The sequence below is a fragment of the Manis javanica genome, chromosome 7, assembly GCF_040802235.1.
Source record: "Manis javanica isolate MJ-LG chromosome 7, MJ_LKY, whole genome shotgun sequence".
NCBI lineage: Eukaryota > Metazoa > Chordata > Mammalia > Pholidota > Manidae > Manis > Manis javanica.
This window is the reverse complement of record NC_133162.1, coordinates 104,622,304-104,648,194: the sequence shown is the minus strand read 5'-3', so window position 1 is coordinate 104,648,194 and position 25,891 is coordinate 104,622,304. Positions and strand designations below refer to the sequence as shown.

Genomic DNA, 25,891 nt, shown 5'->3' with positions numbered 1-25,891 from the left:
TCCTCACCACACGCTGAGATGGACCCCTCTCTCCGCTGGAAACTGTTCCTGGAAACAATGGCCGCAGATGCCTGGCTCCTGACACCCATATCCTCTTGGCACCATTGGAATCAACAGGTCCTCGACCTATAGTTACAGGGAACCTTCATTGATTTCCAACCTGAAGAAGTCCACATCTACTCGTCCTTACTGTAAGGAGTACTATCAACCCTTTCCTCCCAATCCTCAAGCCCTCACTCCCTTCTCCGCCCCCGTTCAGCAGGAAGCAGCCAGAGAGAAAGCAACGTCCACAACCCCATAGAGGAGAAAGGGGGGAATGAAGGGCCCCCACCAGTAAGATGGCAAACTTCCGGCTTCTCTTTGGGGTCCTCAGTTCCCGCCGGCGCCACCTGAAGCCCAATCACCTCTCGCCCCCCCTCCCAATCCCAGCACCTAGCCAACAGCCACTAGCCCCGTAGAAGTGACACCTCAATCAATTCATGCCCCTTCCTATATAACCCAGCACCTTTCCCTAATAAAGCGGAATTCTCCGGTGAATTGCTGCTGTGTGTCGCTCCTTTCCTTTCATTTATATGTTTTTTATTTTACAATAAAAAGAATAAAAAATTTAACTTCATATATGCACAGTTATGCTGTACATTAAAGGTCACCAAATAGATGGAATACACAGAAATTTAGAAATTAAAAAGTAATCTGGGGATGCTTCATGAAGAGTTGGAAATTTAGCTGAGCCTTAAAACCTGACGCCACATGAAAACCAAAGAGAAAGCATCATACGGAAAAACAGCATAAATGCTAAGACTAACATATGGCTGAAAAGGGAATTTGGGGCCTAAATCAGAAGAGGACTTCACTGGATTTTGTCCAATGAGGTAAGCAAATCAAAATGTAAGTATTTTCATTATCTACTTGTCAACTCACCTCCTCCTTATTAATCACTGGCATCAACAATGTGCCCTATTTCTTAAACATACTAGGATAAGACACAACTGGGAATTACAGCACAGGATTACATAAGAAATCTGGGTTCAAATGGCAATTACATAAAGGTTGCTTTGATTTTGGACAAGTCACCTAGTAACGACACCTGTTTTCGATACTATTTTAACAGAGATGAGAAAAGTGCCTGTTACTCAGCAGGAGCTTAATACATTTTCATTCATGCAATTTAAAGTTGAAAAGAACTTTAATATCTGTCATTTTGAACAGCTAGGATATAGAATACTCCCATGACTGCAGAAAATTCTACTGGACAGCACTGCACTACTTCCCAGTAGCATTAATGGTTTTGCAATGTAAGATTATTCTTGGACTAATTGCTTTATTAAATTAAAAGGCAGAAGTAGAAGTAAGCTATAATATAAACAACCACTCAGATTTCACAAGACACTTTACGAGGTGAAGGAATTTAAACACATGGTGTTTTGATGCTTAGGAAGCATGGCGAGAGCGTTAACAGTGAATATGAGACACACAGGAGAAAAAGCAAAATTTAAACCAATGGTCTTCAACTTCAACAGACATCAGTATTACCTGGGAAGCCTGATAAAGTAAATAATACCAAGGCTACCGCAAATATTCTGATTACACAGTTCTGAGGCACGGCCCAGTAAAACTTACTTTTAATAAGCATCCTATTAATTCTGATGCAGGTAGTGCTTGGTGAATCACAAGTGGCACACCACAAAAGTTTTACACATACTTCTTTCAATGAAAAATTTCAGGGCTACAAAGATTCTTAACAGATACTTGAGGTAGATATGATAACTACAGGACTATGGATCCAGGTGCAACTTTTGTTTCACTGTTGCTGACTTCAGAAAATATTATTTAACCTTTACTACCTTTACCTTCTTTAAGGGCATTAACTAAGAGGATATCACCCTCAAATAAATGTTTAGGAACCACATACCAAAACAAAACTAAGAAGGAAAAGCAAATCAAAAAACCCAAGAAACTCTTCCCATGAAATCAGTAAATAAATATGAGTGGACACTTATCTCCAGATTAGCATAAAGGTAAAGAAATAAAAATAAAGGCTGGTAGATTTGATTAACAAAAACTTCATGTCCAAAAAACACCATAAATAAAATAGAAGACAAAATAGAAAAATATTTACTCTGAGAAATTCTTAAGTTCAAACAAGAGGCTAAGAAACACATTCATGGAAAGGCAACATTTTATTAACAAACTCAATTTAAACTTTAAATTTTAGTAATACCAAAACATTTCCCTAAAGCCCTCAATTAGAAAAAGTTTACAAATGTGATCTTTGTTCTTTCTTAAAAGTCCTTGAGGAATTACAGATGAAGAGGCGTTTTCTTTCTAGAACAGATTAAGTTCACCAAGTACTCAAAATTCATGCAGTGACAATAAATAGCGTAACTTCAGTCTCCTTCACACTCTTAACTCTAGGCTAACCCAGGGTCAACCTTGCACTAAACAGTTTGCACCAGGTAACTTGTTCTGGGGTGCCACTCTGTGTTTGTAGGCTGTTAAGAAGCACCCTGGCTTCCATCCACTGGATGCCAGCCAATAGCACATCAGCCCGAGTTTTAACAAGCAAAACTGGCTCTAGCTAGACATTGTCAAATGTCCACTGGCGAGCAAAACTGCCCCTGGTTGAGATCCACTAGGTATTATCTATACTATTCCTTCTGGTGCTATTTTAAGAATTACTTCCACAGAAGTAAACACACTGAACCCCACTAGAAACAGTTTAATTCTTTACGTTCTCATATTGCTGCTGCGCACCAGATCTAAGAACTGTGGAGGAAAAAACCTTTTACTGAGCTGAAAAAGATATATACACATGTGCTTTTACATGAGCAAAGGAAGTACTTCTGAAAGGGCACACTAAAACTGTTAATAGCAGATGCTGTAGGGCAGAGGACAAGACGGCTGGTTTGAAGAAAGGTTTATTATATCCCTTTCCTTACCATTTTTACTAAATGCCTATATTAGTTGTCAATAATAAAACAAAACATTTTAAGCATATGTGGGGAAGATGTATACAGAGGAAAATGTGTAAGGATTCATTCAACAGACTTCAGAGAAACAAGATTCGATCTATTTTATTGACAAATAGTTGCTGAATATCTTTCTGTGTGAGGTACTGGTAATTCAGCAGTGAATACTGCCAAAAAGAAAAAAAAATGCTGCCCTACAGAGCTTTCCTTCTAGTTTGAATGTGTATGTTTGGGGAGTGGAGTATATTTACATTTTTTATCTATATTCCTACATTTGAGAAAAATTTATAGAGTTCACCCGATAAAAAGTTTGACAAAACCCTTTAGCTAACCAATTTCCCAAAATGTTGGTTTTCTTTCACAAAAGGCAATCATGAATGACAATTTCATGAGCAATTTTGAGTATAAGTAAGTGCAGTTAGTGTAAAATGGATAAAATTTACTTTAAAAAGTCTTCAACAAATTTCCATTGCAAGGACTACTATTAAAAAGTATGATGGGGGAATGCTATATTATCAAAGAACAGGGGCTGTGAGTACTTCTCAAGACAGGTAAAAGAATGGCTTTTCTTAAAATTATTCATGTTTTTACAGGGAAAGAAAGGAATGCAAAAAAAAAATGTCCAAATTTTCAAATGACATCTTTAGTCTCAAGAGCCAAGTTAACTGAGAAAGATTATAAAGACTGTTAAGCAAAATGTGGTAATCAATTTTACCACAAGCAAATACAAATTTATATATAAGCTAACCTACCTAACTTAGATATACAGAATTAAACTCAGATGTGACTTCTTTGAAGTCATTACTGTCATTCTCCTGAATTCTCCTTAAATAACCATGTACTCTTGGGACCTTAAGCAGAGTTACAATACATTATCTCTGGTACATCACACAGAGTTTCAATTGTTGCAGCTCCAAAAAAGGGCAATGGAAATAAGAGAGAAGAGTGAAATGACCATGTGAATTGGAGAGGTACTACACGAACAGACCATGACCAACAAAAATACTCAGAAAAAAGCTTACTCTTTACAATCTCTTCCTAAGCAAACTCATGAGATTTGGAATTAACATAAGAAACAAATGCACCATAAATTTGACTGACCAAATTAATGAACAGAGTATCTAAAAGACACTGGGTCAATATGTTCTAAGAGTGACACTGGAGAGGGTGCTCTCCCACAGCGTGTACACCTTGGAGGCACTGCTGGCCCCAGGGCTTTTATATTTACTAGGTTTATCTTGAGCTTGAATTCAGCAAGACCATTCTTTAATTACTAATTGCAATTACAAAAACCTCACTGCATCCGGAAGGCAAAGGGAAGCTTAATTAATTATGTTACATATAAAAGTCATTTGCTGCTGACAGTGATTCAACCCATCAAGACTGACAACAGAATCCAAGACTTTCCAGATTACAAACACATGCCGACACTGAATTTTATTCTTAAATACAAGAGCACTTGACTTTTAGGGGATTTTTCATTTTTCAAGTTTGTCAGTGTGAAAAATAAAATGAAATCACATTAAGCACTAAAAAATTTTTAATAATGCAAGGAATTTATCATAAAACTAGACAATTTGTCACTAGCATTTTAGAATTTGAGCTTGCTAGGGCTTAATTTAGTTAATGGTGTTGTTTACTTCGTGAAACACTCATGATTTTTCTAAGTTTTACTACATCATTCCATTATAACCCTGTGAGAAAAATGTTCCCAATGACGTGGGGGAGTATGAATTTAAGTTAATTCACATTCAATTTGAGACCACCCTCTTCACCCTAAAAGAGTGGGGGAGGGGGGAGAATGAGGCTGCCTAACTGATCCAAGTGCACCAACAAGTACTGAAACCACTTTCGCTATAACAGCAAAGGTAAAAAAGACAACAGATATGAAGGGTGCAAAAGAGAAATTACATCAGATTTCAATTATCCTGCTAATAAGGGCTAAATGCAAAATGCTAAAGTTTACCTTCATACCCATATAGGACACTAGGATAATAAAAAAAAATACCCATATAAGACACTAGGATAATAAAAAAAAAATACTGTGGCTTTTTTATTGAGTGATGGCATTTAAATAAAACAGTGAAGGATAGAATGCAATTGACCTGGCTTCACCAGTCAATCTAAAGTTAAAGCTATGAATTTTTGCTGTAAGCAAGACACTTGTTTTAAAGCACACCAACCAGGCTATACAAATTTTAAAGAAAGAGGCTTCAAACCAAGAAGTGTGGTCTCGTGGTGAGATCATTCACTGCAAGCAGAAAATGATTCAGCAAATGGGTTGTTTGTAGCCACATAAAGAATTTTCATAAGTATTTTGACTTATGATTTCTTACCAGCATTTTCCAAGGCTACTTAAGAAAAGCCACATTTATGTTAGTATTCATTAGTTTACTGCTGCCTTTTGGAGACAATTTAAATAAAAATCTAATTCTCTCAATTTAAATGTTAATACCAAAAAGGATTCCTCTCTCTTCCATAGCACTATCATTGACCTAAGTGATCTGCCCAAGAAAAAAACAGAAATAGAAAAAAAGCAAGAATCACACACATATAAAAGAGAAGGAGTAGAAGCAACAGAGACTGCGAGACCAAAATACATACAAAAAATTTTACTGTTCAGGATAAACCTGTGCCAATCTGATAAACCAAATGGGACTTTTGACCACTAGAGATTAAATAGGAATCAAGGTAACTATAAAGCTTTTCTTTCCAATTAAAAAAAAAGTATTTTAAGGACCTTTTCAAAAACTGTTTTCTTATCAAAAAGGTCCTAATGACAATCCACAAATAGCTTAAAGTCTCCCAGGATCCATTTTTCTACACACACCTTTCAGAAATAGCATTCTAAAAATAGCTGTGATAAAAGGAGCAAAAAATATAGTGAGAATTAAGGTATAATCAGATATTTCTAAACAATATGCAATTTTGTTAACAGATGCAACACAGTATGCATGTTACTCCCAAAAGAACAGACACCAAACTCACCTTTCATACCTGAAAGATAAAGATGAACACTTCAATATTGGACTACACACACACACACCTCTACCATAATATGCCTGACCACACACACACACCCTCTAACATAATATGCCTGACCACACACACTCCCCCAGCAACATAATATGCCTGACCACACACACACACATACATACAACCACTAGCCCGCCAACCCTCTGCCCCACCAACATACCCAAAATTTAAGTAGACAATTGCTAACGTGTGATAATCAGGAACACATGACATCAAGAAATTGTATTAGCAAAATATTTTTGCTAAGCTCACTTCAAAACAATGTTACAATTAACTTAAACCTAATTCACAGTACTTGAAACAACATGATTCTCACAAGATGTACAACAGAATGACTAGGCTTGCCCAAATTACACTGTATATTACTATTTTAAAATATTCAAATATAAGTATAAAATTGAAATGAATACCGATGTAATAATTCTTTGAGTAAATAAATGTTTCGTATTTACCGTTTAGCTTAGAAAACCTCCCAGAGCCAGTGTCTGGCAGCTTGTCATCACAAATACGGAAACAAAGAACGTAACAATAAAAATAAACCAGAAACCCCGCATTTCAAGCAAAAGGTTCATTACGCAATTTACCTTCACAGTTAATTAGAACACTACATCCAACAGTAAAATCCACTACCAACTTTCTGCGTATAGATTTACCTCAAAATTTGGAAATAGTTAAAAAAAAAAAAGACAAGGAAATGGTACTTACATTTCTATTGAATTTGGTGAAAGAATGATGCATATAAAACCTGTGCATATAAACAATCGCAGTGTTTATTGTAAGCTGAGAGCTGGAATAAACATTGAGGAAATAACAGAGAAACACAATGTCTCATTTCCAAAACAATTCTGATGGAAAATTCCCGATATACGGTTCTTTTCCAGTGCTTCCCATTCACTCAAAACCATACCCAAAACTGTAAAAACAGAAACAGAAACAGAAACCTGCGGGGGATGATGGTGGGGGGGGAAGGCTCGACGCCAAATAAACTAATATCTGCTGAGCATTTCACTATACTACTGCTATTAAGCGAGCCCAGGATGGATGTTAACGGCTACAACGGACTCAACTCAGTTGAAACGCGCGCGCATGCAAAACCACGCCGAGAACATAAAGACCTCCAGTGCGCTTCCAAGGTACAAGAGAAACGCCATCAAAGCGTCGAGGAGCGCGGGGAAAAACTGCGGAAAACACTTAACGCCTTTCAGCATCGCTACCGGTCCTACCTTTCAGCCCCTTCTCGGACGAGAAGTCGAAGCAGCCGCCTCTTTTCTGCGCTAAGTCCTGAGAATGTTCTCTCGCCTCGGCGGCACTCCCATCCCCCGCCGCCACCACGCGCGGCCCCAAACAGATTTCACAACGCGTCGTCTCCCGGCCCGCATTCCCGGGCTCCTCTCCACCTCCCCTCCTCCGCGGGAGGCTGCCGGCCTCCCGAGCCCTAGCCCGCCTTTCCTTACATGGCGGCCGAGACCAAGGGCGAAGCGGCAGCGCCATGTTCGCGGGGCAGCAGGCCCGGAGACCGGGAGACCGGGCGAGTAGCGAGGACAGGGCGTGAGCAACGGAGGGCCAAGAACAGGAAAGGATACACATTGAGACGCTGTCCCATGTCCTGGATGAGGTTGGCCGCCTGCTGACGGTACGAGAGCTCTTTATCCGCCTCCACTCCGCAGCGGCGGCTCGGTGTGTTCTCCAGCTGTTCCCGAGTAAAGAACCAGCGAGAAGAAGCTCCACGGCCCGACGCCATGACACTTCCTCCTCCGCCCGCTCCCTCAACCCACCCCCCGCCCCTCCCGGCTTGCGGACTCCCCGCCAAGGCCGCGCGACCCCGCCCCACTCCGCTCTCCGTAGACCACGCACCGCCCCTTTTCGTGCTTGCCGTCGCCCATGCGCGTGCGCGGGGGTGCCATACCGGCTCGCCCAGTCTTTTGCTTTCCTTTTCCTCCCTCCGGCCTCGCTCTCGCGCAGGGGACCACAATGCTCCGCGCCGCCTGTCATTTGGAGGCGCCCGAAGGTGGGGGTTGGCTCGGAAGGAAAAGGTCGGCGCGATGCATGCCGGGTGGGGAGGAGACCAGGGGAGAGGCTGGCCAGAGGTCCGGTGGCCAGAGAGGCCGGTGGGCGGGCGGTTGCGCCGTGGGGCGCGGGCGTGGACTTGGATATTTGGGCGGGATCTTGGGCCCAGAGTCTGGCGGCGTTATAAAAAGCGAAAATCCTTCTTGTCTCAGCTGCAGGCCTCAACCTGTATTTTCCGGTAGGGCTTGTCCGCGCAGTCTCGCCGGTTTTCTACTCGCGATTCCAAGACGAACAGCCTCCACCAGTGGGCGGTCTGGGAAGGACTTACCTGGGAGAGAGTGCTTAAGGCATGCTGCTCCGCGTTGCGTGCTGCGCTTGAGTGCTTTTTTTTTACTTTACCTTGTTTGAACCTCACAACCCTGCGGGCCATGAATTTGTTTTTTAAAATTACCAAAGGCCATCCAGTTAGTAACTATAGGAGCTGAATTTCTAAACCACGCTATGATTAAAGAGGTGATTAAAGAGACGCAGATAGTACAAGAGGAACGGAGTAAAAAGTTTATATTTAGCGTTTAATACGGTCGCACTGCACATGCCTGTTAATCGCTTGATCCCTTCTGTTTCTGTAAGAAAACACCGCATAGCTCCACTCTGGGAGTCGGGGTCTCTGGCTCTTAAGCCAACAACTATTGTGTGTGAATGAAGTTTCTCTAAATTTTAAATTTTAATTATTTGCCAGACTACAGAGTGAAAGGGTATCTCGCCGCGACCTTCCTTACCCAGGACGACTCAGGAGACACGGGCCCACGCGCGCGCGCGCGCGCGAGAGAGAGAGAGCAGCAGAGAGAGAGAGAGAGGGCAGCAGAGAGAGAGAGAGGGCAGCAGAGAGAGAGAGAGAGAGAGAGAGACGGGGGCGGGCAGCAGCGTGGTGCCTTCTATTGTGGCTGATCCGCTGTGCCTGTTGCTTTGGGGGAGGGTTGGGATGTTTGGAGATAAAGTGGGGTAAGCCCAGGCATAATTCTCACCGGTTTATGTGCTTGGGACCATGGGGCAAATGGAGGATGAATTACTATATTCTTACACAGAATACAGACTTCTAAAAGGCAACTGAAACTACTTTTAAGTGAGCTCCTGATTAAAGCTTCAGGCTTTTGTCATCGTTTTAGGGGCTCCACTACTTAGCGTACTGCTTGCTGTATCTTGGCTCTGCTTGCTCCAAATACAGTGTAATTTTGAGCGGTTGATTTGGTTGCAGTTGGCAGTTACGAACATTTCTTACCTCCGTTGCTTGCCTGTTCCTGCTTGGGAGTTCCAGGATAGATTGATTTAAAGCAGCATTTATGAAGTGTCTACCTCCAACCCTTATTCGTGATAGAAACTAAACAAGCTAGATATAGAGGGGTACGTCCTCAACTTGAAGAGCATTCGTAAAAACCCTACAGCTAAGTCATACTTGATGAGAAACAAAGCTTTCTTGCTAAAGCAAGGATGTTCCCTCGCACCACTCTTTTCAACATTGTACTGGAAATCCATACAAGAAAGGTAAGTAAAAGGTAAACAGATTAGGAAGAAGGAAATAAAGCTGACTTTGTTCACAGATGGCATAATTATTTATGTAGAAAATCTCAAAGTACTAAAAAAAACCCCTGGAACTAGTAATTATACCAAGATTGTAAGAGAAAAAGTTAATATATAGTAGTCAAGTTGCTTTCCTGTATATTAGCAATGTACAACTGAACTTTGAAATGAAAAACTACCATTTACATTTACAAAAAGTAATACGTAGCTAACAATAAAAAATATGTGTAGAAATCTACAAAACTGATTAATAACTCAAGATATAAATGGGAGGGTATTCTGGATTCATGGAATGAAAGGATGGGCAAAGGAGGCAGAACTAAAATAAAAGCATTTATTTGGGGTCTTAGAATTGCAATTTGGGGGACACAGATTTGGGCAGCAACCAGAATAAAGAGCCCCCAAGGAACGAAAGTCAAGGGTTTTTAAAGCCCAAAGGGAATGCTTGGATTTGCTACTTGTAAAGAATTTTGATTGGTGGAGGAGGCGGAAAACTAATCTTAACTGAATGTAGGTGGTTGCTAAGGCTGTCACTAAGCAAAGTTTCTTACTATAGCAAGTTGCAAATGTTCGGGCTCAGTGTTTTGGGCTGAATCCTTGGAATATTTGTTTGGCTCAGTTCAAAAGTTCATGGTTCTACTGGTGAGGATGTATAAGGCCCATCTCCTTAATACCCTCCCACCTCCATTTAAAAATAAATGACATAAGTGATCCCATTGCATTTAATCTTTCACAGAGACAATATGGTTAAGTGTCAGTTTTTCCCAACTTGATCTAGGGATTCAACACAATCCCAATCAAAATTTTTGCATGTTACTTTGTAGGTATCAGCAAATTCATACAAAAGTTTATATGGAAAGACAAAAGGCCCCAAATAGCCAACACAATACCAAAGAAGAAGTTGGAACTGACACTACCAGACCTCAAAGCTACAGTAATAAAGACAGCATATACTTGCAAAAGAATAGACACGTCAATGGAACAGAATAGAGAGCTCAGAAGTAGATCTACCAAATATAGTCAACTGATCTTTAACAAATTGCAAAGGCAATTTAATTGAGAAAGAATAGTCCTTTCAGCAAATAGTGCCAGAACAACTTGACATCCATATGCAAAAAAAAAAAAATCTATACACAGATCTTATATCTTTCACAAAAATTCTAAATGGGTCATTTATAAATATAAAATGCAAAACTGTAAAACTCAAAAAGGTAACAGAAGAAAATCTAAGCAATCTTGTGTTTGGCAATGAGTTTTTAGTTTGTAACACCAAAAGCATGATGCATGAAAGAAAAAAAGTTGGACTAAGATAAAGACCTTTGTTCTGTGAAAGTTCAGAGAGTGAAAATACAAAGAAAATCTTTGCAGAACAAATATATGATAAAGGACTCAATCCAAAATATACAAAAAACTCCTAAAAGTCAATGAGAAAACAAAGCACCCCATTTAAAAATGGGCAAAAGAGTTGAATAGCTACCTCACAAAGAAGATAAACAGATGACAAATAAGCATATGTAAAGATTTTGAACATCTTGTGTCATAGGGGTAGTCCCAAGTAGCAGTTTGTAATTGCAAAAGATTGGAAGCATGACTGTCCATGAATTGAGGATTGGATGACTAGGTACATGCATGCAATGGGATACTATTGGGTATTAAGGAGCAGAAAGCATCCAAGTGCTGTAAGAAAAAAATTGCCAACCAAGAACACTATCCTGGCAAAGTTGTTCAAAATTGAAGGCGAGTTTTCTAAACAAGCAAAAGCTAAAGGAGTTCATTACCAGTAGAATGGCCTTAAACGTTAAAGGCACTTCTTTAAGTTGAAATGAAAGGGCACTGATTAGTAATAGGAAAACTTGAAAGTGTAAATCTCACTGGTAAAATTAAATATGTAGTAAAAATAATAATGTGAAAGTGGTGAGTTAATCATTTATAATAAAGTTTGTAAAGAGGTTAAAAGACAAAAGTAGTAAAAATAACTAACTACAATGAATTGTTAATGGATACACAGAAAGTTGGAAATTACATCAAAAACAACCTGGCAGGTGGTTGGGGTGAAAAATAGAGCTTTAGAATACATCTAAACTTAAGTTATGAACTTAAAATAGCCTGTTATAAAAAGAAGGTAGCTTATGGAATGACCACCAAGGTATTAAGTAGGAAAAAAAAAGCAAGGTGCTACTGTTCGGGTACAATGAACAAAGGAATATGTCCATGTGAGTACTTGTATGATCACAGACTGTCTTTGCAAGAATACACACACACAACAACAGGTAAAAATAGTTCTTTCTGGGACACATAGGTGCCTAATAAAAGTGAGCAGCATTTTATATTCAGAAATGGAAACTTTAATTCATTTCTGTTCAGATTTGATTTGGAAAAATCTTCAGAATGGTCTAAGTTAAATATGAAGTGGTTACTTATTGTAATTAAGTTAATCTTAAGTAATTTCCTTGAATATAGGTGTAAACTTTCTGATTGGTTAATATGAATTGGGCTGAGTCAGAGCTGGGTTCCTTATTAGGGGAAATGTAAAAGATGGAGAAGAATACCATATAGGGAAGAGGAATGCTTAGATGGCTATAGATAGTTGTCCTTTGGATTTTGATGATGATGGTTTTTTTTTTTTCAGGGTTATATTTTGGATGAGTACTTATACTAGATAATAAAGGAAAGAAAAGGCTAAAAAGAGTGATTTTCCTGAGAGAGATTTGAGATTCTGGGTATAAGTAGTGTTGTTGTAGGGCCAGAAGATCTTTTCAGATTCAAAACTCAACTCTGGTTATGTCATTCCCTTCCTAAAATCCTCATGGCTTTTTGATAAAATTTCTGTGGCCCCACATGATCTTGCCACTTCAGACAATGTCTTGCTTTCTCACCTCCAGCCCCAGTGGTCTTATTTCTTACTGTGTTCACTCCTGCTGTTTATGCTTTCGCCTCTGCTGTGGATACCCTTCCCTCACCACTTTGCCTCTTTACTTTGTAGCTCTTGTCTGCTTTTCAGTTCCCAGCACAAGCAACACTTCTGAAAAATATCTCCCCAGCTCTGAGTAGGCCAAATCCCTTATTATAAGCTCTATACACTATGTGCTTCCTCTTCATAGCTGTTGTCATGATAACAATTTTATATTGATCTGCTTATTTGCTACCTGTCTCCCTAACTAGATTATAAGCACAATTGCAGGCAGGAACCTTGTTTGTTTTTACTTATGTTATCCCAGCACCTGTCATGGTTCTTGGCACATAATAGGCCCTCCAGAAATATTACTGAATGCATGAGTGCATAAGTGAATAAAGGCATAGTTTTTGCATCTATGGAAGTCCCAGTCTTCCCAGTCTTTTTTTTTTCCAGTCAGCTCCATTTTATTATTATATTCATAAAATAACCCCCACACCCTCTATAGCTCCAGCTCCCACCCCCAAAGGTGGCTGAAACTGTGCCTGAAGTGCCACCAGAGTCAGTCTCAGTGCACCCAGACGAGGACCGGACCCCTGAAAGGGCCCCTGGGTCTCTGCACCCCTTCCCTGCTGCCCTGCACCGGCCCCAGCCCCAGACACACCTCAAGCGGGAGGGGAAGCTAGGAAGCGAAGCTGCCCGGGGTCCCCAGCCTCCCCTGAGCAGGTCCCCACACTTCCTCCCAGACTTGACCTGGACCCCTACCCTACACCCCTCCTCCCGCGGTGGGCTGAGCCTCCTGACTTCAACCCCTGGACACTGCCAGCCACTCTGCCTTTTTCAGTTAAATCTGCTACCTTAGCTGATTGGACACCAGCCTCCACAACCACCTGCCTCCCAGATGACAGGACTTCCATAGATGCAAAATTGCAATACAAAATGAGAGAGATGAGCTCTATTAGAGTTATCAGTCCAATATTTAAAAGGGGGAGGTACTGATTAATGACATCCCAAAGCCTAGAAACCACCACTTTAGGTCCTGATAAATTTTGAGAGATGAGAGTAATATGATCAGATATGTAGTTTGGGAATTTTTCTATGGCAAGAGGGTGGGAGATGGATTGCACCAGACTAAGCCCAGAGGCAGGGTTATACATGAGATTATTTGAATCATCCTGTTGAGAGATGAGGACCTGAATTTATTTGGTAGTCATAAGGAAGAAAGAATAGATGAGAAGTGAAAGATATAATAGTGGTAGAATCTGTTGGATTTAATGAATTGATAGGGTGAAGGAGAGTATTTAATTGACTGGGTGATGCCATTAATCAGAGTTGGGACTGTGAAGTGGAACTAAATTTTGGGATAAAGGATTGAGTTACACTTGGCGCATATGATTCTGTAAGGTACCACAGTATTGTAGCTTAGATTTTCTTTTTTTAATGCCTAAAGCTGTTAGGAGTTCTTGAAACATTGTTTTTCTTTGACTTCTCAATACATTTTTTTCTGGTTTTTCTCCCACTTTACTGGACACTACTTAGTGCCAAAACCAGCTCTTCTATCTGAACATCTGACCTCCAGGTGCTGGTGAATCTGAGAAATTAGTTCTGGGTTCTTTGATTCTTTGCTCCATTTTTTCTCCTGTTGATTTCATCCAGTCTCATTTAAATACCTTCTATGCACTGATGCTTCTCCCCGGCCTCTCTCCTAAACTCTCCAGACGAGTATACCCAACTGCTTACTGGACATTCCTATTTACATGTCCAAGAGGCATCTGAAATATAACAAATCCAACAACAGAACTATTGATTCTCTTCCCTCCCATACCTGTTACTTTCATCATTTCCTCATCATGGTAAATGGTAATAAATCTACCCAGCTGCTCAAGTAAGAAATCTAGGTGTCAAGGCATCCATGTCTACAGTATAGTTGTGGCTAATACCATTAATTACATCTCAGAGACTAAATGTCCCCAGAGTTATTGCACAGAAGAGTCATAGGTAGAAAGCTGCTTTCTACACCCAGATTAAAGAATTCACTCCCTATCTTGTGATTGAATCTTTGGTTTAGTTGATGTTGGAGATATCCTTATGTATGATGTGGGAAATGAATCTAATTTATTGTAGCACTATTTATAATTGTAAAATATTGGAAATTATTTATAATGTCAAAATACTGGAGATTGAAAAACTAAGTGCACACACATATATGTACAGAAGCTGGTGATCAACCTTGATTTCTTTCCTTCTTCCTTTTCCCTGACATTTATCAAGTGCTTTTGGTTCTACGTACATCTCAATATCCCCATTCTATTACTTTTGCCCAAGTCACCATCATTACTTTCCTAGTCTCCCTAGTATCATTCTTGACTGCCTTAAATAATTTTCTACACAACTGCTAATGTGGTTTAAAAAAAATAAGTCAAAGCATGTCATTGATCTATTTCATAACCTCCAATGGCTTCTTATCAAACTTAATATAAAAATATAAACTCTTAACTATGGCCAACTTTCCAGCTTCATCTCCTACCTGTCTCCCCCCCCCTCCCTTACAAGTTCTGCCACAAGGTCTTTAGTGCCTCAGAGCCTTTGTATTTTGCCTGAATAATGCTCTTCTCCATGGCTATTTACTTCTATTATTCAAGCGTTAGTTCAAAGTCCGTTGTGAAAGAAGCTTTCTCTGACCCGACGATTTACTCCCCCTAATCATTCTATACATTTCTCTCTTTTAATTTCTTCATAGTGTTTATCAGTATCAGAAAAATTTCCTCCCTTCTTATCTTCCTCCTTCCCTCCCTCTCTCTGTTCCTCCTTTTTCTGTCCTTCCTCCTTTATTTATATTTCTTACCCTCCGGATTGTAGGCTTTGCGAGAGATGTTTTATCCTTTTTGCTTGCTTGTACATCTCCAGTGTCTGTAATGGTCCTACAGCCTTGGCGCATCATATAAGCACTCTCTGAATAGGAATATGCCCATTATCTGTCTGTTTACCTATCATCTATCTATGATATTGAATAAGGTGATCAGATTACTTTTCACAATAAAATAACCATTAAGCACAATGTTAAAAATGTTCAAGTATAGAACATATCGAAAGGAACAGATATTTTCACCAAAGAATGGGAAAGGAAAAATTAACATGTGTTTCATGTTGCTGTTTCTCTCATCTTTGTTTTTCTTTTTAGGCAGATTGGAGTAACAAGGCAGATTGGGCGGGTAAAGTCCTAGAAAGCAACAGGAGGAGCAAGAAAGACATGGAGTAATGAACAAAATAAAGTGAAAATAAAGGGATGAGTGTAGTTAGCAAACATTAGATCAGCATAAATTATATGCAAACACACAACTCTTGGTTTTCTGGGCTAAATGGAAGAGAAAAGAAATACAAATGAATATGAAACAAGCAAGTAGTTTTGAAAACTATGTTTGATTTTAGAGTTCAGCCAGAGGTACATGAGCTGCAGATGATCATCATCCTTCTAGGACCAGGTTCATTTTCAGCAGTTCAGGTGGGATGACCATAAATGAAGTCAATAAAATAAAGTTACCCTGGTATTGCCCTGCTTAATTGCCACAGCTAGCTTTACACATTCTGCCTTATATCTTCAAGTAAATGAACTGGTAAAAGAATTATAAACTGGAACTTTTCTCCAGAATGGATAAGTTCTCATTCAGTCTGAAACCTATTGTCATAGGTTTCCTATGTTCAGTGCTCCAATTCTACCAAGCCTTATCCATCCTCACAGACGCAGCTCAAGTTCCAAGATCATCTATGAAGATCTGTGCAACAGTTTGAACTTAAATGAATTTGTTTTTACAGAAACTTCTGTGACACTCCTATTGTATTGCTTAGTAACTATTTCATGACCATTTATATTGCTTCCTTAATTGGATTATAGGTTCCTAGGGGTTATGGATTAATGATATCATTTATTTTTTGGAGTCTAAAGCATTCCCAGTCCAATTCTGGACTAATGTAAGGTGTTAAAAGTGCATAAAGACATATTATTTGGGCCCGATTTACACGTACTTGTTCAAAGTAGAGAACCTACCTAGAGAATACCAGAGCCCTCTAGGATGAATTTGGCTTTGGTGTTTCTCCACATAAATCTTTAGTGACATTTTGCTTTTTATTTCTGTCATTAATTTAAAAAGCACTGGGAAAATCATTTTTGATTTGCACATGAAATAATGCACTGCTTCTCAGAATGAAAACACATGTGAGTCACTTTGTTATGAATAATATAGGATATTTGGAGATACTCTTTCTGGATAAAATAGTTCAAAATAGGATTTTAGTAATGCATGTGTGATACATATTTAAAAACAAAAATAATGTATCTCCTTGAAAGTTTGCTTCTTTTAGTAAATTCAGTCATTCAAATTGTTTTCTTTCAAGACCCAAAAATGCTAGGGCATTGCCAGCTTTTAGTTTGTCCTGGAAAAGAAAAGAAAAAGTTTTATTTTAAAGCATGATTTAATGGCTGTTTTTAAGTATTTTATTGTCTTTTATCAGATTTTTAACAAATGAACTCCCCCATGTGTGAGGAAAATATTACCAGATTAAACAATGAATCTCTGGACTCATGTTTTACTCCTTTATTTGAAATCTAAGTTTAAAACTTGATTGTAGGAGGAAAGGAGGAAAACTATAAGGGAAAGAGCCCTGTTAGGAAAATACACTTTTTTGGAAACCTCTACAGGACCCTACAAAGGGCTATAAGGACTGTTTAGAGGCAGATACAGAAGGTACAGTTTAGGTCTACAGGACAAGAAAGCTGGAAATAGTACCCAGAGGTCATCTTGTCATCCCCCAGCCTCTAGGCCTATGAGTTGTCTTTTCACATCGCCCTGAATAAAAGGTAAGCTCTTCAGGAGCACAAAAAGTGATAAGAGATGAGAGCTTCAGAATATCGCACAAATACGTGCATTCATAGATTTCACAAGAGACAAAAACTGCCAAATTTTCTTCACCTTCTCCCCAGCTGTTGAGGTAGATCAGTTTCACGTAAAGAACTCCTGTGATTTGAGGGGTAACTTTGTGATACCCTAAATGATACATGTCCTGCATGCAAAGGGCGAGCATGTAGCTGTGGATGGAAGGAAACACCTATGGAGTTGTGTAACATCCATGCTGTTAATATGTATCTATATGTCATGACCTTCAGGGTTCTTACACAGCCTTGAGAAGTGGGTAATTGAGGCACGGACTTCTTGTTCAGGGTTCCTCATCCACATGGGTTATCCTCCTCTAAAGGAAGATTTCAGAAGTGACTATTGCTACTCTGAGAAACTATTTGCTTTATTTTTTAACAGATTGGTACCACGTGTCCTTTGAAGGGGATACATTTTGGTGTGCTGGTTGGAGATCTGATCCTGGTCAGCAGATTTGGGATTGGGTCCATGTGTGATAATCTAACAGCTATGTTGCCTTTGGTAAATCACTCAGTCCCCAAGTCTGGTTTTCCTCCTCTGCATCTACATGGTAGAATGCATCTGCCTGTCTACCTCCAGTGTTGTTGTGCTCATCAAATGCATTTAAATTGTTTTCAAATTGTTTTTGAAAAATTCTGTTTTTACAGAAACTTCTGTGGAACTTTTCTCTAGAATTGGTAAATTCTCATTCAGTCTGAAATGAAAAATTTTTTAAAGAAATTTACCTTCACATGGCTCAAAATTTAAAAGGTATAAAATGGATGCTTCCTTTCACTACTGCCACCCAACCATTATTTTTTCTCTCCAGAATTAATCAGTTTCTTGTTCTTCCAGAGATTATATTATGCATATATAAGCAAATTCTTATATTTAGGTACATAGATTTTTTGTTGCAGATGGATCATATAGTACACACAAATGGAATTATACTGTATACATTGTTTTGTACTTTGTTTTTTCAACAATATATTTTGGAAATTGCTTCTTTTCCAGAAATTGATTCTTCATATTTTATGGCTATATAGGCTCCACTGTATGGATATGTTATTATTTAACCACTCCCCTGTAGATTGTTTTCAGTCTTTTATTACAATGTTACAGTGAGTAACCTTGTATAGAATGTCATGAATTTGTGACAGTATAAGTATTTTATGCAAGAGTTTTTGAAAACCTGAGAGTGGTAAGCACATAAAATTAATAAAAGGCATAAAACAATTATCATTCCACTAAAGTCTTAATCAGGATACTTGGGGTAATATGATTTCAGTTTAGTTTTGGTTAACTGTATAGCAAGTTTTTCATTTTTAACATTTGGTGTAAAACATGTAAGTAAAAAAACTTTCTTCAGCTTCCTATTTATGTAAGTAAATATTTAAATAAGTAAATCAAATAAGTAAATGTTTAACAAGTTGAGACTCTTAGTGCCAAAGGGGATACTTCCTGTGTAAAGCAGCCTGAACTTTCTCAGCTAATACCTGGCACTAGTATATATCAGAATGGACTCTTCCTGGCACCTTGTAATGTGCTTAAGTTTACAGAGATGGCTTAATGTGCTATGTCCTTAATGACTAAGGCAGAGAATTAGAGTCCTAAGGAACTTGGATCTAGTTTATAAGAAAACCAAGAATTATGCAAAGGATTATTATGACTAAGAATTTTGTAAGATTTTTAAGAGTTTATATATCTCTATGTTTTCATCTTTGTCCATCACTGACCCCTGCTAGTGGTTGGTGGTGAAGCCCTTAGTGAAGGGTCCCCACCAGTAAGATGGCAAACTTCCGGCTTCTCTTCGGGGTCCTCAGTTCCCGCCGGCGCCACCTGAAGCCCAATCACCTCTCGCCCCCCTCCCAATCCCAGCACCTAGCCAACAGCCACCAGCCCCGTAGAAGTGACACCTCAATCAATTCATGCCCCCTCCTATATAACCCAGCACCTTTCCCTAATAAAGCGGAACTCTCCGGTGAATTGCTGCTATGTGTCGCTCCTTTCCTTTCATTGGTGCCGAAACCCGGGAGACGGGACACCCCAACTGGGCCCCGTCTTCCCCCGACACCAGCAGCAGCTTGCCCTTGTCCTCTTTTTCCGGCGCTGGCTCATCACACTCACCACTCCTCTCTGGCCTTTAGGTAAGTTTTCCCCCCGGAGTGGGCCACTCTTCCCCGAGCTATCGCAGTGCCATTGACCGTGATCGTCCGGCAAGGCCCTGACGCTCGGGGATGAGGAGGGAACGCTCCCCGCCTCAGGTCTTCATGGCTGCGGCGGACCCTCAGGCCCCTCCTCCAAAAGCCATAAATCCCCGCCTCAGGCCTTCACGGCTGCGGCGGACGCTCAGGCCCCTCCTCCGACAGTCAAACGCATTCACCATCCCTTCCATCAGTGCTGAAAGTTTTTAAGCAAAATTTCCCCGGGGTGGGCCACTCTTCCCCGAGCTATCGCAGTGCCATTGACCGTGATCGTCCGGCAAGGCCCTGACGCTCGGGGATGAGGAGGGAACTCTCCCCGCCTCAGGCCTTCACGGCTGCGGCGGACCCTCACGCCCCTCCCCAAACAGCCATAAATCCCCGCCTCAAGCCTTTACGGCTGCGGCGGACGCTCAGGCCCCTCCTCCGACAGTCATAAATCCCCGCATCCGGCCTTCACGGCTGCGGTCGACTCTCAGGCACCCCCCTCCAACAGCTATAAACGAGGTGACTCCTTTGTAGATGAGAACGCTCCCTTTTCCCCCCCTCCTCCTTCTGCTCCGTCTGCCGAAAACGCCTAGCGCTAGGTACCTCGTGACTCCGGCACTCTGCCTTCTTAGGGAAGTCTGGGTGACGACCCACACTTCCCAAGAAATTCCAACTCGTATACGAGTTTCCGCAGACCACCAAGGATCATTGGGGACGCCCTTTGTCTCCTTGTGGTCTGCTTCCAGTCCGAGGATCTCCGTTCGTCTTCCCCTGTTTGTCTCCTTCTCTGTCCTTTAGCCATGGGAGCCTCCTCATCCCTCCCTCAAAGTTCACCTTTGAATGCCTGCTTAAGCATCTGGCTACCCTCTCCCTGATGCCTGATATAAAACCAAAACTTCTCCGTAAATATTGCTCCCAAGATTGGCCAACATACCCCCTAGACAATAAAAACCAATGGCCTGCAGGGGGAACTCTTGATCCTAACATCACTCGTGATCTTTTTAACTACTGCCAGCGCCTGAAAAAATGGAAGGAGATTCCCTATATCGAAGCTTTCTGCCTCCTCCTCTCCCCGCCCCCTCCCAAGTTCTAGCCTGCAAGCCGCTGCCCCCGCAGAAGCCTCCCGTTCACTCCCTTCCCCTTCTTCTACAACAGCCCTTCTCCCTTCCTCCCCAACCATCTCCTCCCCCATCTCACCTCCTCCACCTTCATTCCCTGCAGATTAAGCCTGAACCTTTCAGCCCCCCTTTAACTAGGTCCCAAGAGCCTCCTCCGTCTTTGCCCTCATCACCTGTTTCTCCCCTTTTAGGGACCACCTTTATCTTCTCACATGTTTGTAGGGAGAATGGGAAAGCACCTTCCCCCATGTCTGAACGCAGCATGGGAAAGCACAAGCTAGAGAACAACCGGTGCAGTCCTTAGAAGTTATCTGTCCACAAAAACATACCTTGCCAAGACTCCTCACTCTGAAAATAGGGAGACCTTGAAGATGTGTAGAAACACCGCCCCTGCTTCTAGCTATGCCCTTCCCCCACTTGCCGATGTGGCAGGAATAGAAAACAACGCATTCCATAAGCAATTAACTGGAGCCCTGCTGTAGCTCAGTAGAGCATGGGACTCTTAACCTCAGAGTCATGAGTTCAAGCCCAACTAAAGCGGCAGAGGCAAGCAGCTGGGCTACTAGCTGGCGACATGTGGGTCCGATTCTATCTTTCTTTATTTTCTTTGCCCCCCTTCTGCACTTCAGGACCTGCTCGACTAGGCACGGCTAGACTGCGTCACTCCCCCACAGACTGAGCCAGAACCCTTCAGGCCCCCTCAGACTCAGTCCTGAGAGCCTCCCAAAATTATCGCCCCGCTCCAGGAAGTAGCAGGATCCGAAGGCATTGTGCGCGTTCACGTCCCTTTCTCCTTAAGAGATTTAGCCTAACTAGAGAAACGCCTAAGTTCCTTTTCCACTGATCCCATGACATACATCAGGGAGTTTCAATAGACCCTCCAGGCTTACAGCCTCACACATCATGACATTTTCATGCTCCTGGCCAATACTCTCCTCCCTGAAGAGCGTAGACGAGTTTAGGACTTCGCCCAAATGCAGGCTACTGAAACCCACAGGACTGACCCCACCTAGCCCCCTGGCCCCACTGCTGTCCCCGAACAAGACCCACACTGAAATTATAACACCGCCATGAGTCTCCGCTCTAGAGATATTTTTGCCTCCTGCTTAATAGCAGGTCTGAAAAAGGCAGCTTGTAAAGTAGTCAATTTTCAAAAGCTCCAAGACATAATTCAAAAGAGAGATGAAATCCCTTCCGAGTTCTTAGACAGACTCACTCAAGCCCTATTACAGTATACCAGCCTGGACCCAGAAACACCTGAAGGAAGACATGTCCTTATGACATACTTCCTAGCTCAAAGCTACCCCGACATTAAAGCTAAACTCAAAAAGTTAGAACAGGGCCCCGCTACCCCACAGACTGAGATCCTAACAGTGGCCTTTAAAGTCTTCCATAAGCGGGAGGAGGAGAAAGAATGCCATAAACAAAAGGCTGATCAGGCCAATTTCCAGATGTTGGCCCAGCTGATAAAACCACAACCTGGGCGCCCCTCTACAAACAAGCCCCCCCAAGAGCTTGTTTCAAGTGCAGAAAAGAGGGACATTGGTCAAGGGCGTGCCCCTCCCCCACATCTCATACCACCCCATGCCCCAGATGCCACAAAAAGGGCCACTGGGGGTCTGATTGCCCAACCACCCGAAGGGGAGGCTGGACGAACAACCCCCATCCTAAGCCCACCGTAGTGGGGCTGGCAGAAGAAGATTGACAGGGCCCGGGGTCTTCTCGCCCGACCATTTCCATCACCAAACAGGAGCCCAGGGTTACTTTAACAGTAGACGGTCACCCAATCTCCTTCCTCCTAGATACAGGAGCCACCTTCTCAGTCTTGTGAGAATACCGGGGCCCTACCACACCAGCCATTACTCCTATAGTCAGAGTAGGAGGTAAACAGATTTTCCCATTAAACCCCCCCACCCACCCTTTTATGCACAATCCAAGACAATCCCATACCTTTCTCCCACTCCTTCCTGGTTATGCCCCAGTGTCCCATCCCTTTACTAGGACGAGACATCCTTTCCCTCCTCCATGTTTCCATAACTATATCCACTCCCACAGCCCCCAGTACTCCCTTTCTGATGGCCCTCATAGCCGACGACCCCTCTCTACCCAATGAAAGCTCCGGTTCTGCCCTCATACACCCTGTAAATCCCAAAGTTTGGGACATTACAAGCCCCTCCGTGGCCCTATGTCCCCCTGCCTCTATCAAATTATGTGACCCCTCTCAGTATATCTGTCAGGCCCAATACCCCCTAACCATTTCAGCCCTCATAGGCCTCCAACCCATCATTCAAGCAGACCCACTCACTCCCCATTTAATACCCCCATATTAGCTGTTAAAAAAACCAACGGATCTTGCCGCCTTGTCCAAGACCTTCGCCTCATCAACATAGCCATTGTCCCTATGCATCCCTTAGTTCCAAATCCATACAGCCTCAGCATCCCACTTCTCAGTCCTAGATCTCAAAGACCCATTTTTCTATCCCTCTAGACCCCTGCTCCCAAGATTTTTTCATCTTCACCTGGATGGACCCATACACAAGACATTCTAAACAACTCACTTGGTCAGTTTTGCCACAAAGCTTCTGAGATAGTCCCCATATTTTTAGACAGGTCCTAGCTCAGAACCTCAAATAGTTTCATCATGATCACTCCAAGTCCACCTTATAATACATAGACAATCTTCTACTCTGCAGTCTCTCGTGGGAACAGTCTCAACTTGACACTGCCTCCCTACTTAACCTTCTAGCTTCCAGAAGTTACTGAGTATCCCCCGTCAAAGCTCAAATCTCTTCCCCTCCTATCACTTACCTCAGATTCCTTCTATCTCAACAAAGAAAGTCCATTACCTTAGACAGAAAATGGCTCCTCTCTGACCTGCCCATTCCCAAAACCAAGACAAAAATCCTTTCCTTTCTAGGCCCTTTCTAAGCCTAACTAGATATTTTAGAACGTAGATCCCTAACTTCTCCCTGCACCCTGTTGGCAAGACCCCTGTACAACCTCAGCAAGAGCCCCCCTAAAAAACCATTATCCTCCTCACCCGACACTCCTTCATTAAGCTCCGTCAAGCCCTTGTACAAGCCCCAGCTCTCCATCTTCCTGATTTGTCGAAGCCCTTCTCATTATACATTCATGAGAGGTCCAGTCAAGCTCTAGGAGTCCTAGGCCAATATGCTTTGCCCCAGTAGCTTATATCTCCAAGCAATTAGACCCCACAGTTCAGGGATGGGCCCCCTGCCTACGAGCATTAGCTGCTAGACAGCTCTTGCAGAAACAAGCTCATAAACTGACATTCAGAGCGCCCCTTACCATTCTGTCCCGACATCATCTAAAAGATCTCTTAACCTACAAAAGTTTACAGACTCTCCCTCCCACCAGACTCCTGACCTTACTGTCCTCTTTCCTCCAAAATCCTGTTCACCCCCTTTGCCATCCATACCTGAATCATGACTTTTTCCTCCTTTACTGCTCTCTCGCTTTTTTTCCTCATTCCTATTGTCTTCCCCACCACCCCAGCCTCCTTTGTATGGCGATTCAAAGTCAGACAGACTTACACGCAGTATCAAACAAAAGTTACTGCCCTCATTGCCACACCAGACTGCCCTCTGAAAAGCTGTTCTGAGCCTTTATACCTCCACTTTCCTCCCTCCACTGAAGCATTCACTAGCATCTACCCTTTTTCTCCCTACCTCTGCTTCCTCTATGACCAAAAACAAGCCTATTGCAGGTGATGGCCAGATACCTACAGGAGATGTCCCTACTAGTCTTGCACCATTCACTACATGAGTAACTTCCAGTACCCACAGTATTACTCCTCCAACCGTTTCATGAAATATCCCAATGGCTCATTCTCCTTATCAATCCCAGATCCCTGGGACTCTCGATGGGCTGCCAGAGTCACAGCCTCAGTTTACTATGGGGGGTCCTCGACCCCCCACAGTACCCTTCATATCTCTCGAAAGTATGTTCCCTCTCATTCCCAGATCTCTCAAGTTGCATCAGATAGCAGACATTCCGAAAAAGTCATTATCCAAACTCTTGATAGCGCCTCTTCATCTTCTTATCCCCACCCCTCTTCCCATTTCTCCTACTCTTCATTACAGCTCATTCAGAACACCACCATCTTTCTCAACCACACCCTTAACACAGCCAATTGTTTCTTGTGCGCATCACTACAGCGCTCACTGCTGGCCGCCGTGCCCCTTAATATTTCCAACTACTCCTTCCATGCAGAAAGACAACCCCTCTGCCCCCTGGCAGACATACCCCTATGGGAACCAGAATACGCAGATAATCCCACCATCCACCACTGTGTAAGCCCAACTCCACCCCCTTCCAGCGCACTTCACTGCCTCTCTATCTACACCCCTACCTCCGGCTCTAAGACTTTGACGCAACCGGGACACTTCTTTTAGTGTAATAGCAGTCTTTTCAACTCACTGCCGCTCAACTCCGATACACCCTGCATTCTCGTCACCCTAATCCCACAGTTAACACTTTACAGCATGGCAGAATTCCTTGAGCTCCAACCTCCCTTGCCCTCGCGCACAAAAAGAGCTGCTTTCCTTCCCATCATGGTCAGTAGCTCTTTGATCACCTCAGCCATTGGGGCAGGGTTTTCGGGAGAAGCCTTGGGTCACTCTCTATAGGCAGTTAGAGATCTCAACGCCAAACTTGAGGGAGCCCTGACATCCAATGCCGATTCTCTAACCTCTCTCCAAAGACAGGTCACTTCGCTAGCTACAGTCACCCTTCAAAACCGGCGGGCCCTAGATCTGCTTACAGCCGAGAAGGGCGGCACCTGCGTCTTCCTCTGGGAAGAGTGCTGCTATTACATCAACGAATCCGGCATTGTAGAAACTGACATTACCAAACTCACCGACCTTGCCTCCAGTCTCCACTCTGCTTCCAATTCCAACCCATTCTCGTCAATACTAACAAACCCCCTCCTCACCTGGCTCTGGCCCATTGCAGGCCCCATAATAATCATTCTTCTCGCCTGTCTCTTCTTACCCTGTATAATAAAGTTCATCAAATCCCAAGTCAGAAAAATCTCTAATCAAGCTTTCAACCAGCTTTTACTTAGGAACTACCAGCTTCTGGCCACAGAAGATCCCTCACCCTCACGTGACCTCCTCACCACACGCTGAGATGGACCCCTCTCTCCACTGGAAACTGTTCCTGGAAACAGGAG

The 25,891-nt window shown here is 42.2% G+C and overlaps 2 protein-coding genes across 6 annotated transcripts in view; both read right to left on the bottom strand.

Moving 5' to 3' along the window:
- Window positions 1-7,754, bottom strand: part of CCNT2 (cyclin T2) — a 59,636-nt gene extending 51,882 nt beyond the window's left edge. For 3 of the 5 annotated variants that reach the window (XR_005061983.2, XM_037020797.2, XM_037020798.2), the window contains exons 1-2: window positions 7,589-7,754; window positions 6,711-6,792 (exon numbers count right to left, since the gene is read on the bottom strand). Coding sequence is in view for 2 of the 5 variants with exons in the window: in XM_037020797.2 (XP_036876692.1) it covers window positions 6,711-6,792; window positions 7,589-7,746 (240 nt within the window). In the remaining 3 variants the exon portion in view is untranslated. Of the gene's footprint in view, window positions 1-6,710; window positions 6,793-7,228; window positions 7,567-7,588 lie in introns of those variants that run through there. The other 2 variants (XM_073241363.1, XM_037020799.2) reach the window with 2 other exon arrangements.
- Window positions 7,755-9,910: 2,156 nt separating this feature from the next.
- ACMSD (aminocarboxymuconate semialdehyde decarboxylase) overlaps window positions 9,911-25,891 on the bottom strand; it is an 88,191-nt gene continuing 72,210 nt past the window's right edge. Inside the window, exon 10 of the mRNA XM_037020705.2 lies at window positions 9,911-16,914. Within this exon, the coding sequence (XP_036876600.1) occupies window positions 16,852-16,914 (63 nt within the window). The 3' untranslated portion in view covers window positions 9,911-16,851. The remainder of the gene's footprint in view (window positions 16,915-25,891) is intronic.